This window comes from Ruditapes philippinarum, unplaced genomic scaffold, assembly GCF_026571515.1.
Source record: "Ruditapes philippinarum isolate M1 unplaced genomic scaffold, ASM2657151v2 ctg995_1_1_1_1, whole genome shotgun sequence".
NCBI classification, from domain to species: domain Eukaryota; kingdom Metazoa; phylum Mollusca; class Bivalvia; order Venerida; family Veneridae; genus Ruditapes; species Ruditapes philippinarum.
Window position 1 is genome coordinate 332,596 of NW_026852401.1, and position 24,886 is coordinate 357,481.

The 24,886-nt window shown below is 31.2% G+C and overlaps 1 protein-coding gene across 1 annotated transcript; it reads left to right on the forward strand.

Annotated features, from left to right (window-relative positions):
- Positions 1–980: 980 nt before the first annotated feature.
- LOC132759172 (leucine-rich repeat-containing protein 23-like) lies at positions 981–23,332 on the forward strand. Its single transcript, XM_060750898.1, has 10 exons — positions 981–1,009; positions 1,810–1,897; positions 6,008–6,120; positions 6,483–6,736; positions 7,409–7,539; positions 8,523–8,659; positions 12,898–12,974; positions 13,963–14,117; positions 16,364–16,445; positions 22,959–23,332. Exons 1-10 carry the CDS (start codon positions 981–983, stop codon positions 22,979–22,981), a joined length of 1,089 nt encoding a protein of 362 aa, XP_060606881.1. The 3' UTR covers positions 22,982–23,332.
- Positions 23,333–24,886: the final 1,554 nt, after the last annotated feature.

Consider the following 24,886-nt stretch of genomic DNA (forward strand, 5'->3'; position numbering starts at 1 on the left):
TGGTAATATGTGTTTTTATAATGTAATAATTGATTAAGAACAAGTGAGATGCTGATCTTCTGAAGAAAATACCTCTGAATGTGAAATACATATTATCTGTTATAAATTTAGCAAAATTTAAACAAAGTGGTATAATTTGGCTGCTCTTCAAAATACTAAATCACTATAAATGTACTAATTATATTAATTTGCCAAAAATCAACAAGTAGCAAATGAAAAAATGGCTTAGCTATATATCATGACACTTAAACTAAAGTCTTTGATAAATTATAATAATAAAGCATTTTAAAAGCTTTACTGTAATAAGATGTTTATTTTTCCAGACTGACATTTAAAACCTATTCTTTTCTTATTTGAGGATAAAACTCAAAATACTGGTCAAACTCAATTCAGCATCCGACAGGTTTAGGAAAATTTAAAAATAACCAAAGCAGTTTAAAACAAATTACTTTCTTGAAGATATTATTACAATCAATAATAAATGTTACAATCATTTCAGTGTAATATATCATAATTCATATGTATTATATGTGTGACTGCGCTATCACATCAAGGTGATATGTATATTAAAATCTATAGATAATAAGATTTGTCCCAAACATGTTATAAAATCTAGAAAAATTATATTCCAGGGCAAAATATAAATTAAATAGAATATTGATATAATAAGCACCTAGTTAATACAAACAAATTGCTAAATGTGATATCTTTTTTTCAGTGGAACATAGCTTAGAATACAGTATAACAAGTTGATATACATGTAATAATTATTTAATATTTTGGACTAAGTAGCAAAAGAAGAAAAAACAACATGAAAAGTGGCTGAAACATTTCCGTGCAATATGAAATTAAAATATACACATGTGTCAGTATTTGTGGCAACTTCTGGTTAAATTAATCAATGTGCAAAACAAGAAAAAGTCTGAAAGACATAAGAGTTAACACAAACAAGGAAAAACTTTTCCTATAACATCAGCAAAATGAATACTGTAGATCCAATATCTTACATGTATGTGACATTCTCCATAATTAGAAATACCTCCCCCAATAATGCTCATACATATCTATAACATAAACATTAAAAAAATTCTGGCCTGATAAAATAGCTAGATTTATTTTTGTATTTTGGAATGAAGCTTAAAGTAAAGATAAATTGAAAAGAAGAAAAAGTTAACTTACTAACAATACTGTAAAAAGCCAGAATAAAATAAATAATAAACAAGTATTTAAAAATGAACAAAAACTGTTACTACGGAACGTGCTCCCACAAGTCCAGAAAAAAATGTAAAATTTTGCGAAAATAATCAAAAAAATTACACGCCCACATTTGCAGACGTTTTTTACCCAAACTTTTGACTACACTTAAAAACTAAAACCGTATCTTTAAACCTTGAAGCAAAAAATTATATCTTACTGTAAAATTTGACTTTTAAAAAATTTAAATTTTCTTCCCTACAAAGTGTATTTTCCTTTTCCCAAAATTTTGGGAAATAACCCCTGCATTTTTGCGTTTTTGACGAATTTTGACAAATTCAACGGCAGTTTTAAAACTAAAAAAGCACTTTTTAAATGGCTTCTAGAGAAATTTGGGTTAAGATGTAATTAACAAAATATATTTGTTTTCATTCACGCTTTTGTGTTAAAGTATTTAAAAAATGGGGAAAACAAAATTTTATATAAAGCGTTCCCTGCAACATCCCCCAATTTTTGAAATAAACGCTCTGCGAAAACGGGAAACCGAAATTAAATTTAAAAAGTCTGATGTGGAGGAGAAGAAAACCTTTGAGGGTGGAGTGGGATAACAGGAAGCAATGCTGAAAGGGGCGAACAGTTAGGGGAAGAAGAGGCCGAGGAAGAGCAGCAGGAAGAAGAACAAGAACCAGAAGAGGAAGAAGAGGTGGGTGGGGTAATGTAAACAATGCAAAATAGCGTTGATTTTTGCATTGTTTTTACATGTATTAGAAGTTATCGGTTATTGTATTCAGTATAGAATAATAAGTTATTAATTTTTTAAATATCTGCTGATTTATTTCACATTTACATTGTTAAAAGATGGTTGCTATAGCCCGATAGAAGTTATGAAAGTTAACTTATTGATTTCTCCTACAATACTCTTAGTGTTTTGGACCTTGCAGCCCACAAAATATAAGAAATTCACAAGCTGATTCTCTAACTTCTACTTCTACTTCTATGTTGATCTCGTCTGTAAATCCGCTGTGCAGACATCAGCGACGAGTGGTGATGTGAAATGTGCTCCATTAAAAACGTGGGCTAAAAACCTGTCCCCCATGTGCGGCACCAGGCGTTCGAGTTAAAATAATGTGAAAACGTAGTGTGAAGTAAAATCCAACATGTTTGTACACTATACACGATTTTAATAATTTACACATATACGTATGACTGGACAGCGGTTTTAAAACTGTCCAGATTGTCCACAGATGTGATGTTAGTTGGTAAGTTGTTCCAATAAGGTACAGTTCTTGGAAAGAATGAATGTTTGTACGCATTAAGTCTGCAGTGATAAGTGACGAACTTTACCGAGTTTGTGTATCTTGTAGATAGTTGTGGGTGGTATTCAACTGGTACAGCCACCAGGTTATTAAACACTTTATACATAAGAATTAAGTCCGCACACTGACGACGTTGTTCAAGTGTTGGCCATTTAAGGTCGTGTAGCATTGATGTTACGCTAGATGGATTGTTACGATTGAATGGTTTATTCATGACGAATCTTGCCGCATTCCGTTGTATTTGTTCAAGTTTCTTTGATGTATTAAGTTGTTGTGGGTTCCAAATTGGTGACGCATATTCCAGTTTAGGTCGAACCAAAGTTTGATAAGCTCTTTCCTTTACTGTGGTCGGGCAATGTTTTAAGTTCCGTTTGATGAAACCAAGAGTACTAGAAGCTTTTGCTGTGATTGAATCGATGTGTAGGTTGTATTTCATAGTATCTGCTAGTTCAACTCCCAGATATGGGTGGTTTTTAACAATATGTAGTGATTGATTTTTCATTTTGTAGTCAAATACGGATTTGTTACGTTTATTTGTTATTGACATGGTTGCACATTTATCGACGTTAAATTCCATTTGCCAGATATTACTCCAATCAACTAAGGTGTCCAGGTCTTTTTGTAAAATATTATGATCTTCACTGGTGAGTATGGGTCTATAAATGACACAATCGTCAGCAAATAGGCGAATTGATGACTTAATATCCGAGGCGATGTCGTTAATATATAGTAAAAACATTATTATCATTCAACATAAAATTAATTAAAAGACGTTTTTAACACTTACCACAGATTGCAAATAAATAAAGCATGTTTAACGAAGATATTGTAAATCAAAGGCAAACTTCAAATTTTTATGAGCTTCTTGTTGCCTTATTTTTTTTACTAGTTGATAATGTCTCAGTAAAAAGAAACTGCAGCCCACCGCTTGCCTATAAAGTGCAAGTTATAATGCAACAAATGAATCAACTTTCCCTGTGTTGCCAAGTTAGTGTGTTTTTTTTACGGTGCATAATGACAGGGTAAAATTTAAAAATTCCACCGACAGGCCTTTAACAATCTATCTTTTTATCTTCCGTTAATGTCAAAATCCCTCGCGGGGAAGAAGACATGACTCTTGACTTCAGAGACAGCTGTGAGATACAAGGGAATCCGGGAACCAGTCCCTAGCCCTTATCAAATAGACACCTTAATTGGTTCTTTTACATGCCCAGTGTATAGCACTGATACATGCAAGGATTACCTAGATTTCTTACCAGTACACCTCGGGTAGGTGGGAAACACTGAAAATGAATCTGACTCTCCATGGGATGGTGCCTCTGCTAAGGACTTTAATATCTAAAAGTTAAATCCCCTGCTATCTTCAGGGGCTGTTGTGGCTATCAGGTTACTATAATGTAATGCTTGAAAGAGATAATCAGCATACTTGTGTATTAGTTGTATCATGTTTATCATTCACATTATTCAGTCAATGTTCATGCTTATAACTCTGTCTTTATGTGAAACTAGAATACATAAACTAAGGATGTCTGGCTGTGTGTGTTCAAACCCTGTCAGGGGCAAGCTGTTTTGGTTCAAAACCTGTCCGGGGCAAGCTGTTGTTTCTGTGAGCAAGAAACTTTACACTTGTTGCTTTGTACTGGTTGGTTCCAGGAATGGGTTCAAAAGTGTTTCAATAAGCTTGTAGCTTCCAACACAATCAAACTAAAATAAATTTGTAATTTTAAACTAAACCAGTATTTTTTTGTGAGTTAATTTATTTAGACTATAGCAATTTTTAAAAAACAGTAATACAGTCAGGTGTCACTATTTGAGGGTTTGATCTTATTTAAGAAACTTTTACATGTTATAATTTATGACTAATTAAGTTAAAATTAATTCATATTGCATATAAACATAATTTTTTTTTAATTATATATATAGTAGTTTTTATAAAAATTGCATTATACTAAGAGTATCTACTGGTTAGAAAATTTTTGATGGCAGCTTTAAGTGTAAATGTACATATTTTTACAGCTTAAAAGAAATTTTTCTGATATTGTGATAATGATCAATTGATCATGTGTACTAGGCCAAAATTAATAAAAATGATTATTTTAACAACTCTTTCCCAGGAGTGCCTTGAATCTCTTTCATATTACCATTGTAACTCTGTTCAATGCAATGCTAAGCCAGCCTCTGACATCATAGAATTTTCAATAAATTACAAAATACTCTCAACCATAAGATTTTTAGATATAATCCCTTGAACAGTGCTGATTTCCAATAACATAACTGCATGACATACATGTACAGCAAGTGATCTGTGATGATGAATATAATATTACTTTAAATAAAACAGTAGCATTTAAACATAACTGTGATTAATTAATGAAATTCATTGAACTAACTTTCGCTTTAATGATGATTATTAAACAAAGCTTTCATTTTAAAGTGCGTATGAAAAATATGGAAAATTTCTGCTTTTAATGTTTTTTCTTTCATTTGTTATTAGAGTTGATAATGATTATTTATAAGTTGATTAGAAATTGTTTGTAATAACGTCAAATGATAATTACCATATTGAATTTGTGATATTGACTTGACCTGATCTGAATATAGAACTTAAAATTATTATTTTAATACATGACCTGCGGGAACAGAAAGTTCAAAGCTTGCCCTGCTAGAACGCAAAGAGATTAACTTTTGCCACGGTACCAGTTACAGCCAGGCAAGTGGGATGTATACTTTAAGTAACTCAGTTTTGATATTAAAATCCTTTAGACTGCCACTAGTGTAGAGCCAGGCCAGTCTGCACATCTGTGCAATCTGGTTCTAGGATCTGTACATTTGGAAATCTCAAAAATCAATTACATAAATTCATCAGATTAAGGTATTATCATGATTTACAGGTTTATGCACACTATAACAAAAGCTATTTTTTAAATCTAAACTTTGTTTAGGTTCTACTTTATTACACATTCATTATTTTCCACTTAAAAATAATTTGATAATAATATTTAAGGGGCAATAACTCAGATTTTGCTCTTGTTATAAATTGCTCTTTGATACAAAAAAAGTGACGGTTGAATAAGAATAGCATGCAGATTAATGTGACCGGCAATGCGAAAAGGGCCCTTATGGGTGTTATCGTCATTCAGCAATAATTAATTAAATGATGTTATTGGGTTTTTTTGCTTTTTTCACAAAAAAAAGTGCTATGAAAACTATGTGATTTTTCTCGTTTTCTGTGTTTATAACCAATCACATCCATCTGGTATTCCCCATACCTACCTTTATATATTTGTATATGTAATTCAGCTTGAAAAACAAAGTTATATTTTATTTAATGTGAATCATGAATCAAATATTATTTGGTTCAATAGAAATGTTAAAAACTTATGCCACTTTCCAAGTAACCAAGTTTGAATGACTTTATTGGCAATTTACTTTCTTTATAGATTTTCTTTTGTTGAACTTATCATTATTTGATGTTGTTTTCCTTCTGTCTGTTGTAGAAAGTTCCAGATGTACTGTTAACAGAAGAAATGATGTCAGAATGTCTGTCTCTCCTGTGTAAAACAGGGGATGGTCTGGCCCATGCCTACGTGAAAATTGACATCAAAGAAAGGTTAGTGTTGTCTCCCCTTTTTGAAATATAAATTCACACTCTGTATAATTTGTGAAATATTTTTGTCTTGATTTGATTTTAAATCTTGTATGATATAAAACTCGGTTTAGGCTTTTACTTTTAAATGTTTACTGCTGTCCAGAGATTGAAAATTACAATCGTTGGCTCTTAATTACGAGTAGTATTTTAGAGTACTCGATGCAGGACGAGCAGAAAACTGTTGCCTTCAAATTGGATTTAGAAGCTTAGTTACTCATCCTGTAGGACAAGTGACTCTGAAAATATTTTTCGATGCCTGACGTCTAAAAAGTAGTTTTTTTATGAAAAAAATAACCAACATTTTTCTTTTTATTCTATTTCAGGACTCTTACCAACATTTCATTACTAAAGTCATTTATTCATCTGAGATATGTGGATGTTAGTAAAAACAATCTTAAAGACATTTCACCATTAAGTGCCCTTACACATATGTTGACATTAAATGCAAATGAAAATATGCTGGCTAGTGCAAAGTTGGAGGAGATGCCATTCTTACAGGTTGCGATGTTTAACAATAATAAGATCACAACAACGGAAGGCGTGAATCATCCAATGCTGGAACATTTGTCCATGAATAGTAAGAAATTATATTTACATTTTAGCATAAATGACTGTATTATATACTTATCCAAATGTTTCTAAGTTTAATGCATGTATCACATACACAAATACTTAGAAGCAACGGAATAAAACTTTGTTATATTTCACCTGAGTGTGATCCAGTATGAGGTAGCTTGTGTAAGGCAATTACGTTATGGGTTGAATATGTAGTTTCAATTTGACAAGATATATAACAAAAGGGTTACGTTTTTATTTAATTTTACCCATGAAATGTGATGCTATATCAGCCAAATATATATCATATTTGTGGAAAACAAGTATGAAAAATAAATATGAAAGTGGGCAGAGCATTTGGGCTCGAACCCAAGATCCCAAAGTGGGCAGAGCATTTAAGCTCAAACCCAAGATCCCAGGGTTGTAATGCAGTCACTTTAACCGTTTTAGTGAACAATTTCTAATTTCATTCAAATTAACTAGCTTTAAAGTTTTTAAATATATGTATCTCATACACTTTTATTAACATGTTACCATGTTTGTTTTTAACTCCAGGGGGTATAAATCAATATTTGTTCAAAGTGGCATTTCAGCTTTGCCATTAATTTATGATACATTACCATTATTTTGTACTAGTACCAGTATCTTAAAAGGCATCAATGCATCTAAAAACAGTATTTTCTGATTATTTCAGATAATGAAATCACCAAGGTAACGGGCCTTGATGCTGGCAAGTTGTCACGTCTGCATACATTAGAACTTAGAGGGAACAAACTCACTTCCACAGAAGGCATTTGTCAACCAAACTTGAAGAATCTTTTCTTGGTGGGCAAATTTTTTCGTTTCTACCTGTGCTCTAGTAAATTTGTGAACACGTAAAAAAATTGGAACACTTAAAATTGTTCTTCTTTAAAATTGGAACACTTAAAATTTCCCTGCTTTAAAACTGGAACACTTAAAATTCCCCTGCTTTAAAAATGGAACACTTAGAATTGCCCTTCTTTAAAATTGGAACACTGAGAATTGCCTTGCTTTTAAATTGGAACACTTAAATTTGCCCTGCTTTAAAAATGGAACACTAATATTTTGCCCTGTTTTAAAATTGGAACCCTTAAAATTGCCCTGCTTTAAAATCAGAACACTTAAATTTGCCCTGCTTTAAAATTGGAACACTTAAAATTGCCCTGCTTGAAAATTGGAACACTTTTAATTGCCCTGCTTATAAATTGGAGTGTTTCATATATAATTTAAAAAAGTTTCAAAATCTATCCTTTGAGCAGTACCGAGACTTGCCAGACTGTGTTTACAAGCTTTTCTTTGACAACTAGTTCTTGTATTTCTTGAGTTATGCCCCTTTTTCACACAGAAAATAATGAAACTTCTGTACAAAGACCAATATCTTGAACATGAACAATAACAAAGTTATTCACCTTATTTAAGAATGAAGTGCATGATAAAATTTTTACACAGGGATTCCATTAAATTCCAAAATTTGGAGGTCAGAGACTGCAAAATCTCTGATATTGGAAGTCATATTATATAGGCAACACAAGCCAAAATCAAGGATTAAATGATTCCTAAATAACTTGTAAAAAAAAAACCAACAAAAACAGTTCTTGTTTGAAATTATTGATTTTTTAAAAAAACTAATGTAAACCTTTGTTTTGTTTTAAATTCATGAATTGTAAATTTTCAATTTTAAATACTAATTTATGGTTTTGTCTACACTGAAAGATGGACAAGTCCATTTAAGATATTTAGGGTGTTAAGGAGTAATATATTAATAAATTGAATCTATTTTGTATCAGGGAGCTAACGTGATCAAGACACTAGAGGGTATGGACAAATTGACCGGTGTAACGACGGTACATCTGAGAGAAAATCAACTTTCCCAGCTTGATGGTTTCTCTGAAGAAAACAAAATGTTACAGTACATCAATATGAGGTAAATAATATTAATATTATAAAATAGCCCTTACCCTAACATTCTGACCCTGTATTTACCCAGTGTTACCAAGACCCACAACTCTAGCATAGATATTTATGAAATTATTTCCCTTGGTGAACTGACAATTCCTGTATTGTCCTTGTTGTACCATCACAGGCATCAAGTTCTGAAAACCCTTCTTTGAATTTGGAACAATCCATTAATAGTTTAAGGTATTTCAATATCAAAGTACAAAAATTGAGCTTCTGAAAGTATAGAGCCTGGTCAGACTATACGGATGTACAGGCTGGCCTGGCTCTATACTGGTGGAAAAGGTTTAATCACATTTGGTTCCCCGGGAGATGCTTTGGTAGTTTAGCACGGAGGAAGGTAGTCTAGTACTGGTGTACCTCTCCAGGAACTGATGGTTAGGAAACTACCCACCTATATGACTGAAATACTGTTGGGAAAAGGCGTAAGATGAAACAAACAAACAAACATTTGGTTCCAGCAGGTTAAGTCTTAAGGTCAACCATCTCTGAAATTACTATTGTTTATATATGTAAGGGTATTCATGTGTATTGGTTTTGGTGAACTTCATCTTAGCTTAAAAAATGATTCCTTACAAAGGTTAACATATTTAAATAAGCTGAAAGTGATGAAAGTGTTACTCTTACTTAAATCACTTTCTAGTGTTTTTCTTGAGAGAAGAGAGGGACAAACGCTGATTTTCATTTCCATTACTGCTAACCCTCTCTTGGTATACAGTTTCAGGAACAATACATGTATAAAATTTGAATATACATCTGGGTTTTTTTTTTTTTTTTTCACAAATATTGTAAGAGTAATGGATACTGGTACATAGGCTTCCTTATTCAAATTACTTCCTCAATTAAAAATGTGAAACAGAAATTAATTATTAAGAAAACACAAAGATGTTTTGTTATTTTCAGAAAAAAAAGTCCTGTTTTTTTTAAATATTCTTATATGTTTAAAGGTACTGACACAGATATTTTTTTTAAAAGTTCATTATGTAGGTTCTAGACAAAATCAGCTATAGCTTTTCTCTACACATACCTAATTCAATGTACATTGAAGCAAAATAATATATTTTGAGTGTCTCCAAATTTGATCTAGCTAATGAAAAAAAGAAATAATTGGTTCCTGTACTGAGATAATTTTTTATTATTTTTGTTCAAATTATCTGTTGACAATATATTCGTAAGGTCTCCAGCCAATGAAAATGCTTGTAATAGGTTATGTTACATCATCATTAAATCAAGGTATCTACTTGAAACTTTCTGGTCACAGTTGTAGGTTACTTACCAGGAACCACAACTCTAGCATGGAATTATTTGGCTTGGTGAACAAAAGATAACTGTTTTGTCCTTGTTTTACCTTCACAGGCGTCATGTTCTGAAAAATTGTGCTTTCATTTTCAAAAACTTTTAATTTTTGTCCTGTAGAAATTCTCAGAAAAGAGTATTCATTATCCATATAGCTAACCATAATCTTTGCTACTTTTGCTTTTTGGCTATTAGTAAAGTTATAGTGATTTAATTTTTAGCTCGACTATTCGATAAGAATAAGTAGAGCTATTGCAGTCACCCGAGCGTTGGCGTCGGCGTAACCACTTATGTTAAAGTTTTTGTAATAGTTCAAATATTTTCAAAGTCCATTGACATATGGCTTTGAAACTTTGCACACTTGTTCACCATCATGACCCCAACCTGTAGACAGGAGGAGGTAACTCTATCAAGCATTTTGACAGAATTATGCCCCTTTTTCGACTTAGAATTTACGTTAAAGTTTTTGTAATAGTTCAAATATTTTCAAAGTCCATAGACATATGGCTTTAAAACTTTGCACACTTGTTCACCATCATGACCCCAATCTGTAGACAGGAGGAGGTAACTCTATCAAGCATTTTGACAGAATTATGCCCCTTTTTCGACTTAGAATTTACGTTAAAGTTTTTGTAATAGTTCAAATATTTTCAAAGTCCATTGACATATGGCTTTGAAACTTTGCACACTTGTTCACCATCATGACCCCAACCTGTAAACAGGAGGAGGTAACTCTATCAAGCATTTTGACAGAATTATGCCCCTTTTTTGACTTAGAATTAACGTTAAAGTTTTTGTAATAGTTCAAATATTTTCAAAGTCCATTGACATATGGCTTTGAAACTTTGCACACTTGTTCACCATCATGACCCCAACCTGTAAACAGGAGAAGGTAACTGTATCAAGCATTTTTTTTACTATCAAGCACTAAGAATAGTCGAGCGTTGCTGTCCTACCGACAGCTCTTGTTTGTATGAAAGTCAAAATACCATTTGTATATGGTTTGTTACTATTAATATGACAAATATTTTAACATTCTGTGATACTTACCACCATGCAATGACAAGCATCTACTATGTTTAAAATCCATTTTTAAACCATTGTGAAATCTGTTTATACTATTATAAAGAAGAAACAATTATTCATTTCTGTCAGGCATGATGTGCCTTTAAGACCAATAAAAAACTCTGAAATATAAAATTTCCATTTTTTTTAATAACTTGGTGTTAATAGATAATTTGATGATTTTAAAAATCAGAAATTTGTTGATGTATAAAGATTTCTGAAAGAATAACATATATTGAAATGAATACCTTGAAAATTGGACAATTTAGAAAAAAATGCATAAAAGGATGATTTGATTTTGTTTCATCTTTTTAAACTGTTTAAAGTTTGCACATCTCTTTAAAAACTACGTACTTTGCTACTAAAGGTTGAGTGTCTCCCTTTAAAGTTAAACTGAAAGGCCCACTTTATGTTAAAATGTATAATGATAATGTATTATTTCACTTTTTAGGGAAAATTTCTCATAGTTGTTTAGAAAGAAAATGTCTCTCAAAGTCAAGTATTCAGGAAATAGTTAGCTCAGCTATTTTTGTGAAAATTCACATTTTCGCATGAAAAGGAAATGCTTGTTAAAAACATACTTGACTTTTAAGTTTAAATAACAAAGAAAAATCTCTCCAAAAATGGAGCTGTTATGAAAATACTAGTTAAGAGTTATGATTTTTTTTTTTGCAGATCATTTTACATCATTACTTTTTGTTTTCTTTATTAAAAAAAAATCAAGTATATTGTATAGCACTTGTACTTTAGTTCTGTACTACTAACTTTGCCCTGGAGATGATTTATTTCAAGATTAACTAAAGAATTCAGTCAATTTCAATAATTAGTCACAAAGCACTTTTTATAAAAAAAAAAAACGACCTAGAAATGAAATTGATGGACCATAACCAGTGCGTTGGGAAAAACAAAAATGGCTGCATACTGCAAAATCAAAATGGAGTGCTAGCTTATTCATTTGGAAGTCTGTTTGGTTATCTAAATTTGAAAGTCTGTTCTGTTATCTATATATGGAGAGCCTTTGATTGGTTATCCAGGAGTCACACGTTCAATCCTCGGTCAAGAGGAAATTTGTCCTTGACAATTGATCTTTGACATCTGATGCAGAAAACATGTGAGTAGTAGTCAAACTGGTAATTATTGCTTAATTTTAAATAAAGCCAGTTAAGTGGAAGGACAGCTGAGATATGACACGAAAAATGTGTGCAAACAATCTTGACCATGTGGAACAATGCAAAATAAAAATTCTTTAAAATGACCGGGGATTGCTTTATTGCCGGCTTCTGCCAAAAATTGACTGGCTATTTTTAAAACTTATAAGAAGCACTGCTACAACATACCTTTCTTTTTCTTGTGGCAAATTATTCTTTCTGTTATAAATGACTGTACATATCCCAGCAAATGTTTGCAAAATTTAAGGTCAGTTAATATTCTGTTAATGGTTGTTTCTTATGTTTTAAAGAGGAACAATTTGTGTCTCAATTCTTAACAACTTCCTTCAAAGACCTATTTGCATGCTACATGTTTTATGCTGCTGATTAAGAATCACTTTGCCCTGCTCAGGTGTTTGCTCGTGCCTTGACTAATTTAAAGGGGCACCTGATGTGTTCCTCTACTGTAAGTTTAATTTGTTAAGAAGAAACCGATTAGATAGTCCTATAGATTGTTTGTCAGGTTTAACCAAAAAGGTTCTGCCTGCTGTCCTGTCTGCATCCCTACCTACCTCCCCCACCTATTTCTCAATCTGCCTGTTCTAACATCTACTTTGGTTCTTCCTTGTTTATAAATGCTTGAATTCTGCCCTACCAAACATTGTATAATATATCATATTTTTTCTTTTATTTACAGAGGAAACAATGTATCAGATGTAAAAGAGATCAAGAAACTAGCATCTATACCAATGCTCAGAGCTCTTGTTTTGTCAGGTATTTAAATGTCTCTTTAAACTCTACATCATTTGTCTTTAATATGTCTCAATGGGTGTTATAGATATGTCTAAAAGCTTATAATTTTTTTGATCTATAGATTAGTCTATAATTTGAAACAAAAAATGGTGTAATAACATGAAACTTTCCAAACCTGCATAGTATAATTACTACTCTGTGGCCAATTTTGAATTGTTACTTACGGCTCATTGCTGTGGGTACCTATTTACTTACCTATGATTAATTCTTTCATGGGAGGCCTCACAATTAGCTTACTGAAGGATAGAAGGTTGTTGGTTTTACTTAATGCCTGAAGTTCTGCACAGAGAGGCACCTGAAGTCTTTAGTCTTAAACAACTAAAGCTGAAATGTATTCATAAAACCTTGATAGTGTTTATATGACTAAACATAAACACTGGCCTCCTTGGTCACAACTTTAAAGTTGCTCTTTTCAACTTGCTTGCCCCTCATCTCGTGGATTCAAATTCATTTTGTCTGGAAGTTATCAAGCTAGCTTATGACTGTAAGGCCTGTGGTATAATACACCAGTATTCTTTCATGCCTGAAGTATAAATTTATTAACAAAGAGGCACCTGACAGTTTACTCTACCAGAAAAATTTGGAAGGTTACCATAGGACTATAACACTAAACAGTGTTGATATGATTTTAAACCCATCAAAAATTTGTTGGACATGGTTCATTCTAAAGGTTAGTTAACCCTTGACCTGCTGAAATTTGAAGTGGTTAGCCTTTGTCACCAGGATAGAGCCAGGCCAGCCTACACGTCCATGCAGTCTGACCAAGGTCTATAATGTTGGTAGCTCAGGTTTTTGTATTTTGATATCTAAATCTCTTGCATTTTAAATGGACTGCTCAAAATTCATAGCAGGAAAGATCTATTACACAAGCAGGTTCAAGGTTAAGATGTGACATAATAAATGCAGTATTAATACAGTGTATTTTTTAACGATTATATTATCACTGTAGAAAATCCTGTGGCGGAGGAGGATGACTACCGTGTAGAAGTTTTGATTGCTTTAAGGAAACTTGAACGTCTAGATAAGGAAGAGTACAATGATGAGGAGAGAAATGACGCTGAGGAAATGGCCGAGGCTAGAAAACTAGAGGAGGCTAATGCTGAGGTTAGTTGTGATCATACTAGTACTAGGTCCCTCAGGATTAGCTAACTTGAGTTTTAGAAACCAGTCTTAGAACTTAAGTTTGTCATTGGTTGAATTTTGAAAATGTGTTTTGGAACAGCCAATCAGACTTGAGAGATGCTGAGACTGGTTCTCATATTCAAGTGTTGTATCCAGGGTCAACTTTTCTTTTTCCCTGTGAAATTTAGTCAGAGAAGGTTTATCATTGTTTTTTTGATGTTGTTTTTTTCATATTGTTGAAATGATGTGAATAACATTTTCTTGCTGACCAAGAACCTACTCCTAAATTTCTGTTTCAAAAGAGTTTCAAAATCAGGAAATGTTGCAAAAAGAGCTTCATATGATTTGAAAGTTCTCCAGGAATATTTTACTGGTATTTTGGTTTGATTTGCTTTTCCTAGAAGTTTTCAGAGCTTTGTTATGGCTTACTTTGCTCTTTAAACTTGAAAAAGATAGACTTTTCATTTCCCAGATTTAAAAGAAAAAATTAATAGAAAATGTAGCAAAAGTACAAGACTTTTTGAGTACAAAGCTTCTGAGTACATGGTTTTGAGTACAAGGAATAAGTTTTTCAACAATGGCCAGAGATTGTTTAGTTGTAAAAGAATATTTGTCAGTATTGAATTCTTTATATGATCATGGGTAGGCAAATATCATTTAAGTCTTGTATTTGAATCTAGTTACTGTTATAAATTCTTTCATTTTTAGCTCGACTTTTCTATGAAAAGGGGAGCTATCCTACTCGCCCCGGCGTCGGCGTCGGCGTCACACCTTGGTTAAGTTTTTCGTACCACCCCACTTTATTTCAGAAGTATTACAAGTATGGCTTTGAAACTTACCATACTTGTTCACCATCATAACCTCCATCTACAGACAAGAGTACATAACTCTGTCAAGGTTTTTGACAGAATTATGGCCCTTTTTTGACTTAGAAAGTGTATTGAGCTTGGTTAAGTTTTTTGTACCACCTCACTTTATTTCAAAACCATTGGAGGTATTGCTTTGAAACTGACCATACTTGTTTACCATCACGACCTTCATCAACAGACAAGAGGACATAACTCTGTCAAGGTTTTTGACAGAATTATGCCCCTTTTTGACTTAGAAAATACATTGAATATGGGTAAAATCCACTTATTGCCTTAACCCTTTGAGATATTGCTTTGAAACTTTTAATGCTATTTCACATCATTACCCCCATCTGTACGCAAGAGAAGGTAACTCTGTCAAGGATTTGTTTTAAAAATTAAGGCCTTTTATCGACTTAGAATCTTGGTTAAGTTTTTAGTACCAGTCCACTTTTTGACTGAACTGTTTGAGATATTAATTTGAAAGTTGGAATACTTGTTTACAATCATGATTCCCAAACATGTCCAGGAGAAGGTAATTCTGTCAAAGATTTTATTTGAATTATGGCCCTTAACTGTCAATGTTTTGTATTATAGGCAAGCACTAAAAAAGTCGAGCGCGCTGTCTTACGGACAGCTCTTGTTTGTTTGGAATTGTTATTATAGAAATGACAAAAATTTAGTGGCATGATTTGATTGAGATTTTTGATTCCATCATTTGTTTTCATGTTTTGTCGAAAGTTAAAAGAATATGTATATGTGTGGGTATTATACATGTAAGCTTGTCTTATATAAACCCTGTATTTATAAACACATGATTGATCTATAAAAGCTTTTATTAACAAATTCATTGTCTCCAAAATATGGTTAATACTTGGCACAAATGAATCATAATAAGTTGACATCTAATTGTAAACAAAACAAAAGAAAAACTAACTTTTGTGAGTTTCAACAGTATAAGGGGCCACAGACCTTAATTTCAACTGATAAATAATAACAAATGGTTTGTTATCTCATTTTTGCTGTTGATCTGAACATTTAAAGTTCTTTTGTTGTTTTGTGGTCCATTTCTTTTAAGAATTATAAAATTTGCCATCTAGCCATATAGTTACTGGCAAATATTCTCATTCTTCTGGAAAATTACCATAATTCATAGAATTGGTCACATTTGTTTGGGTAAATTTAGCCGATATTTTTTTAGAGCAATACATAATGACAAAATTTCAAATAGTTAAAGTACATATCAATGTTATGCTTTTGACAAATTGATGAAGTATATTTTTACTCTCATGTATTAATAATAGTGCTGTATTTTGGAGACAATGTTGTATTTCTAACACACACTTAAGTTAATGCATGATTAATATCCATGATTCGTAGGGTAGGGAATTACACGGGCATGGACCGACTAGGTATCACATTAGTTTCCGCGACGACGAGAACGAGAGTGAAATTGGCGACGGTGAGGATTACGATATGGCCTGCAAATTTGTTTACCAAAAATTACCGCTGCTTAAATAAATGATACGTCTATATAACTGTATCATTGATATTGCTTTATAACGGCCACTCTATACTTTATATACATGATGATTAAACGCGACATTTAGTCACTCGTCAAAAGTGTCAAGGTTATGCCAAACTTGGAAACAACTGATTTAAGGCCACCTTAAATAATATTTTACATACTGAAAAAATAAAAAGATAACAACAACAAAAAATTGTATTTTTGAATCATTACATACAATCTTTATATTCCTAAAAATTGAGATTTTTTTTTTTTTTTTTTTTTTTTTTTTTTAATTTTACACAGTCTTATTAGAAAGTGCAATACAATTAAAACATCTATGAAAATCAGCATTTTATAACAATATTAATTTTTTTAATTAGCTGATAAAACAAAAAAAAGGATTTTTTGAGCAAAAATCTTGAAAATAATGTATATAAAGTATAGAAAGTGGTCAGTACATAATGCTTATTTACCAATACTATGTAATCCTTGATTGTTTTCTTTATGTATAAAAGATATCTTCAAATCAAGACATAACAAAGTTACTCAATGCTTAAAGACTAATAAATTTGTTTCTTTGTTAAGAAATTTCATTCCGCATAATTCATTCTACAGTAAATCTTCTTTGCAAAATTTATCCGTTTTACTATTATTTTTTTTTTTGCTATTACTTTGCTTGTTAATGCAAGGGAGACAACTTTCACAAAAAATAATGAACTTTATGATTTCTTATTTTTCTGAATTGATTCAAATTATTTAATTTTTTTTTATTAAATTTTACAGCTTTATAAGCTTTGAAAAGTGCAAAACTTTTTATGATTCTTAATCTAATTAACAAGTTGTTGTTAACTTGTATTTATTTAGTTAAATTCATTGGGAAGAACATAGAAAAAATAACATATTTTAAATGAAATACTCGGTATAAATTATGATGGTCAACCATGTTGTTTTACATGTTTCAACTTGTAAAATATTCATCTCAAATTATTTCATTTGTTTAAAGGTGATCATGAAACCATAATTTGTAATATTTCTCTTTTCATCAACATCTTTCTTTACCAATCTATCAAAATGAACGACTGTCTTTACATAGGCAATTAAATGATGAATATTTTGATATATGGATTATTACAGATGATGTTTATTATAGTGATACGGGAGAACCCTTTTTCAATTCTTCACTTTTTGAAAGGAAAAAATTAAATACAATTACCTCTGTAGATTTAAAAGATTAATTATTTTTATTTCACAAAGTAATTATTTGACAAAACTCTGTTAGAATTCAAAAGACATGACAATTAATATAACATATTTCTAAATTTGTTGAAACTCCAAAGTAGAAAGGTACACCTGTATCTGAATAACTATCGTCATCTGTAACATTGTTATTAAATTGCTAGAAGATAGGTAAAAATACTGCAGCCATTTACCCTAATGTTGGCTTAATTGGAAAGACGGAGCTGTCGGTGTCTTAGCCAATGAGAATGCATGAAATAGCCCTGCATGAAATATTATACATTATCCTCATTATTTCAGACAAATGACTAGCAAGGCAAAATTATATGTCAAAAATGATTTTTAATGCAAATTATGTTGTGCTCGACTTTATTAGAGGAACTTAAATTTAGCTTCAAATTGATAATTTGATAAATTGTAGGACTGAATAAAAAATTGTTCAAATTCATCTTAAGAGTTTAATAAGAGCTCATTTTTAAGAAAGAAATGAAGAAATACAACATGTCGACACCAGTGCAGGTTGACTTCATTTTTGTTAGAAATCACTTCAATAATAGTATTAATGATATTGAATTAATGATTTTGTCGTTAAATCAATGTTCCACAGACTTTTTTTTCAATTTCTCTCGGCAGTGTTTCTTTTCAACTTCTGGAGTATACGGTCAAGTCCACTCAGTTGTGTGAAATGTTTTTGTTTTAGAATTAGATAAATCAAATTAAAAGAAGTTGCTTCTATGTGAAAACGGCTTCTGTAACAGACATTGTAAATTTTGAACAAGAAATGACATTTATTTATGAACAAAATAAGCAATTTCCATCAACTGGAGAATGGGACCAGACCAGTTAGTCTAAAGGAGGGAAAAAAAACACTTTGTCCAAAATTTATTCATCTTACTCATTTTGAATATTATAATTAAATATACAATTATCATTTATTTAATAATTAAACTACTCAATTATTTTATATCAGAAATATATTTTATGATTTATATACAAGTTTTCTCTTTATATTTTTTCTTAAAATATAATCTTTTTCTCTGAATTTAAAGATTGCAGTGGCTTAGATCGGCCGCTATGGGTCACTTTGCTGATGGATTTAATTTTTGGTTATGTCTTTTGCATGTGTTTTTGGGATGGGCACCTGGCCATATCTATAAACTTAACAGCCAAGTGTTGCTAGATAGGTCCGGAAGCAATATTTATATAAATAAATAATGATGATAAATACGGTAAAAGTATTTGATTAAAATTAAAGCAAGAAAACCATTCTGATTCAAGAAATCTTATTAAAAATTTTACTTTTCATTTTCTTTTTTTGTCTTTGTTTTATGGTGTTCATTTTATGTACTAAGTATTTCCATTTAATGTACGGCTTCATTGGTATATCTACATGTACATGCAACTTTTTTTCTTTTCATTTTCATTCTTATCAAAAAATCACGATTTCATAAACTTATGTTGACATGTATTTCAGATTTGTAGAGAAAGCTGATAATATTACTGAATTTTGCTGATAAATGTAGTAATGAATCCCTAAAAAATGATTCACTATTAAAACCATATCATGATAAATTTTCAAGCAACCAAAATTAAAATAATGATCAAATTTTGAAAAAGTTGAATATTTTGTTTGGGGTGAAGCATAATAGCTGTAAATAAACAATAATAAGGTGAATTAAATGAATATTTTTTGTTGAAACCAATTTTTGAGCAGTTCTACAATGTATCTTTTAAGAAAGAAAAAAATTATTTATCATGATTTGGTTCCTTCTTGTTTCTTGATTATGTACTAAAGGTCTTCCATAAATTATTTTATCTTTAGGTCACACAAGTTCCCACTTTAACAATAACCGAGGACAATGTGGCAACAACTTCTCCACAAGTAGAGCTTGTATAAAAATTGGTCCCTTATAGTTATATAAAACTATTGTATGATTTGTTTGAATATTCTCAGAATTACCACTGCTATAGCTGTGGACAGTGTCATTTCTATTTTAAACACTTCTCTGTGGATGGACGTTAATTATCTAATATGAAATTTAATTTAAGGGTATTTCTAATAAGGATATATGAAAACAAAAGTAACTAATTGTGTTCAGTGCAGAGAGTTGATCCTTTGCTAAAAATTCATTGAAATTTTTCAATACTCCTATTTTGAATATACATGTATATATAAGAGTCCTATAGCTTCAGAAATTCTGGGCAAATGTCACTCAGTTATTGTACATGTTCTAATATTGTGTACTTGTATAATATTGTGTATCAGATTTTATTGTGAAATTTGATTGATTGATTGATTGATTGATATATTGATCACTCAGAAATCTTTTATAATCTTACTTGGATAGAGTGGTAGTTTAGCGCGGAGGAAGGTAGTCTAGTACTGGTGTACCTCTCCAGGAACGATGATTAGGAAACTACTCGCCTATATGACTGAAATACTGTTGGAAAAAGGCGTAAAATGAAACAAACAAACAAATAAACAAAACTTGGATAGAGCTATTGCAGAGTTACTTCCCTTCAACCAAGAATTGGCACACTTACTGTATACACAGAGTGACTTCTCCTTGATAAAACTGTTAATTATAGTACTGTTTGGGTTACATTTGTCGTGTTTATGAAACAGGCTGAAGCAGAAGGTGCAGAGGAAGAGCAGGCTGCAGAGGACTAAATTTTTTCTTAAAATCATTACATCTGCTGAATGTATGAATGTAGCTAAGATTTTAATACTCTAACAAAAGTAGATATTTCAGAAGAATTTGTGAGCGTGGGAGAAGTTATTAAAACAATAACATACTAGTGGATGTAGAATGTTGATGTAGTTTTCTGATGCTGCTGGCTTAATAACTAGTCCATTAGTTTAACTACATAACCCTGCTAACTTTGCATAATAGACTTGCCCAGTTTCAAAAAGTGTCCATTGTTATTTTGGGATTATAGGGGTTATTTTTATAATATTGCTCGTTTGTAAGGACGTTTTTCATTGGATAATAGTGAGATTTATATAATCTATATAAAGGACTGCTGCCATTTTATGAATTCATTTCATTTTTTCCCCTCTAATAAAGAAAAATTGCGGTATTTTAAATTCATTATAAAAGATTGTTAACATGTTATATGGCCATATATAAACAGTTATTTGCAATATAACCATCTTCTAGTGGCTCGTGGTATATATTGAATCGTTTATGTAGGGACAAGTTAAAGTTCAACAGGTTGGGGCTTTTTTTGGCCAATGATGATTAAAACCAAATTGTCAAGAGACATATATGAGCCGCGTCACTACAAAACCAACTTAATGGGTTTGCGACTAGCATGGATCCAGACCAGCCTGCGCATCCGCGTAGTCTGATCAGGATCCATGCTGTTCGCTTACAAACCCTATTACAAGTAGAGAATCTGATAGCCAACAGCACGGATCCTGATCAGACTGCCCGGATGCGCAGGCTGGTCTGGATCCATGCTGGTCGCAAACCCATTATGTTGGTTTTGTCGTGACGCGGCGCATATATTATACATGTTATTTTAAATGCAAGAACAGCAATTCTGATGTCTCAAACAATTTACAGGAAGAAGAAAAGTCACAAAGTTGTAAGTTTTTTCACAAAAGCATTCCTTGCAAATGAACATTTCAATTTGAAATTTTTGCAATTTTCACGGCATGGTATCACTTTAAAAGAATTACTAGTACACATTTTTAGGATTGTTGAAAAGAGGTGCTGGCAATTGACTCTAAAGATTGTTGGAAGTGTTTTGGGACGGGGGTAGGGGGTTACATCTTTATAGTAAATTGTGTTAATAAACAATCTATAATTCAAATTATGTGGAAAAAGTACACATGTTTGGAAGTTTATGAAATTATGTAGGTTAATACTTAATATTCTGAAAATTGTTAAATCAAGCTCTCAAGCGGGCCCTGATTTCAACTTTTCAACAGTTCTTTAATTCAATATAGAACAATTTTGTTATGTGGTAGACTTGATTTTAACTCAAGGCTGTACAAAATAAAGCTGGGTTTGATTTAAATACGAATTGGTACAGCATTTCATTATGAAGAATAGATCCTAACTTAACACTGATGGGACATGGTTCTACTTTCTTTTCATTTTTTTGATAGTAAAACAGAGTATTTCTGTAACTTGTCAACTTTTGAAGGATTGAATTCTAAACTTTTTTAAGATTTTGGGCGATAATTACTTTGTAGAGAACAATTATGCTTTTAGTTAGAGATAGCACTAACAAAATCAATAACAAAGATGGAGATGGACTTGCACAAAGCTTTTTTTATTACATTGCAGTATTATTTTTATGTGTACTAACAATTTTGTATTTTATCTGTCTGTACAATTAACCATTATAGTGCTAGTGTCCAGCAATGGACTTGACCTGCCTTGAATTTGGAACAGTTCATTATCAATGCAAGGGATTTTCATATCAAAATGCTCTAGTTAAGTAGTTGACCACCTAGATCATGGTCAGACTGCACCTATGTGCCGGCATGCCTGGACTGCACCAATGTGCCGAGTGACCTGGACTGCACCAATGTGCCATCTGACCTGGCTATACTTGTGTCATAGGCAAAGTCATTGCTGCCTAGTGTTGTAAGGGTTGTAATATTTATTTTCACAGAGTCAAAAGAGATTATTATTGTCAAAGAGCACATTGTAGAGTTTAGGTGTATTAAGATCACAAATTGTTTCTATGTACATGTAGTGAAATCATAGTTACAGCTGTATAGAATAACTATTATTATAGAATAATACTAAACAATATTTTTAAATATTTTCCTCATAATATGTGCCATTCTTGAAAACCAGTAAAACACAAGTAAAATACAAATCATTAAAATATTTATTCCTCATAGAGTGCTGTAATTTTATGTTTGTTTTATAACTTGTTAAAATTTGTTAGTGCAAAAGAAAGTTTGACATGTGATTGAATTCCCAGTAAGTTTGTACCAATGTCAATATTTTTTTAAGAATGCATGTTCAGCTTGCTGTCCCACTGTGACAAAATAAAATCCTTTTTGTTTTAAAAACTGGTATTTTAATTCAACTGTTTCATACATTAGGTGTATTAAAGTATTTATATTTCATTATTTCAGCTTGATAATTTACACCTATAACTACCATTATGTTGTATTTCAGCAAATCTGAACATTGTTACAATTTGAAGCATACGAATATCAGTTATGTTATTTTTAAATGTTTATTTTGTGAATGCTTTCAGAGCAAGATGGGGTCAGACAATGAAGAAGAAGATGAAGAAATGGAATAAAAATCGAATAATCTCCCTTTGTTTCTAAAAATAGACTTCTTTATACTTTCTTTAAATTATCTCCCTTTATTAAAAAAGAATATTTGTGAATATACAGTTCTAAATGACAGATTTCAGATATTTCTCGCTTTAAAGATACGAGTTTTGTTGAGAATGGAGTATTCACTGTAAAAAGAAAATTATGGACAGAAATAAGAAATATTTAACGATTGATATTTTGAATATTGAATGAAGTAAAATAAAATGTATTTGAATTTTTTAATGATCTGTGATATATGTTTTAAATTATGAAAAGTATTTAAATACAATAAAATTTTACATTGTTAGTTGCTGTTGGTCAGTTGTTTTAAACTTTCCATTTCATTTAGGAAAATATGATTATGATTGAAAAAAGGCTCAATTGAACCCCGATTTGAAAGGGCGACACTTGTACCATTAGACCTATGCTCGCTTATAAATTGTTCATCTTTAAGCTCAGAAAATTTGGATCAAGATGTTGTATGTTCACTTCATTTTGCCACACCAAGATTTTAAGTCTTGTTATAGTGGATGACACCTATCTTAGACCTTTAAAATGTAACAAATCTCGGTCTTACGCACAAATCATCTTCTAAAAATGGTATACATATCTACCAAATAACTTTAAAATCTATAAAGGTATAAATTTTAGGGCTGGATATAAAACCTAGATCCCATTTTGCCTTAATTTGATGTCAGAGGCATAGTAGTTTTAAAGACCTCCAATTGTGACATTTACCTTTAAGGTTTTATAACGATTTAAAATTCTGTTTAAAGTGACATTATGCTCCCATTTTCATTGTCAAGTTGAGCTGAATTGACTTTATATTTCAAAGATTGACTGTTTAAATGATATTTGACCGACAGATTATATTGGAAAATGTTTAGGATAAAATTTAAAATCTGCCTAAAATATAAAAAGACTGCCCCACTCTTTTTATAAATTGAACATTACAGGTAGATTTTAAATGACATTCACTGAAAGTGAGTTCGAACCTGGTGGTTATTTATTGTTTATGCAAAGTAAATTATTAAATCAAAAGGAATGATGGCAAAATGAAAATTTATTTTGACTCTCACCTGTTCACTCGCTATATACCTTTGGATGGGCATAATGTCGCTTTAATAATTAAAAAAAATCCATTTAGGAATAAAGTAAAAACTTGACCAAAATACACTATAAAGTAAAATCCATAAAAACCCTGTATGCATAAAAATAATGGGGAATAACTAAATATACAAAAGGCTAAAAACACCCAATTTTATTTTCATCAAATTTCCCGGGTTCGAGGGGTATATAAAACCCCTTATTGGGTCCCAAAAAACAGTCTTTTTCATTTTTATTCAAAAACCCCAAAAATAATTTAAAATTTCATCAACATCACTAAAAGGGATTGTTTTAAAAATTTACATTTTGTATGTAATTTTTTTACATAAGGGGAAAAAAAACATTTTTCCCACACTCTCAAAATGGTACCCTTTTTCTTTAAACAGCAAATTTTTCTCAAAAGTCCATATTTTTTTTACAAAATTTTTTATCATCTTTTCAAAATTAATTTAAAAATTTTTTTTATCAAAACTTGTAGCAAATGAAAACTTTCCCTTTTTCAACAAATAAATTCCAACAATTTTATTCATTTCTCTACAACCATAAAAGTGCAACTAATGGTTATCAAATTAACATCGCAAAGCTTGGGGAAAATATATCGATATCAAATGGAGTGTTGACGCAAAACTGCATAACTTTATATGAAATAAAGAAGACTTTACAACAGTTTTTTTTTTCTCCCCTTGGTGTTCTACAAAGCTTTTTCATCAAGAGAATTTAACTGGGGTTTTTTTAACAATGTTACATTACTACA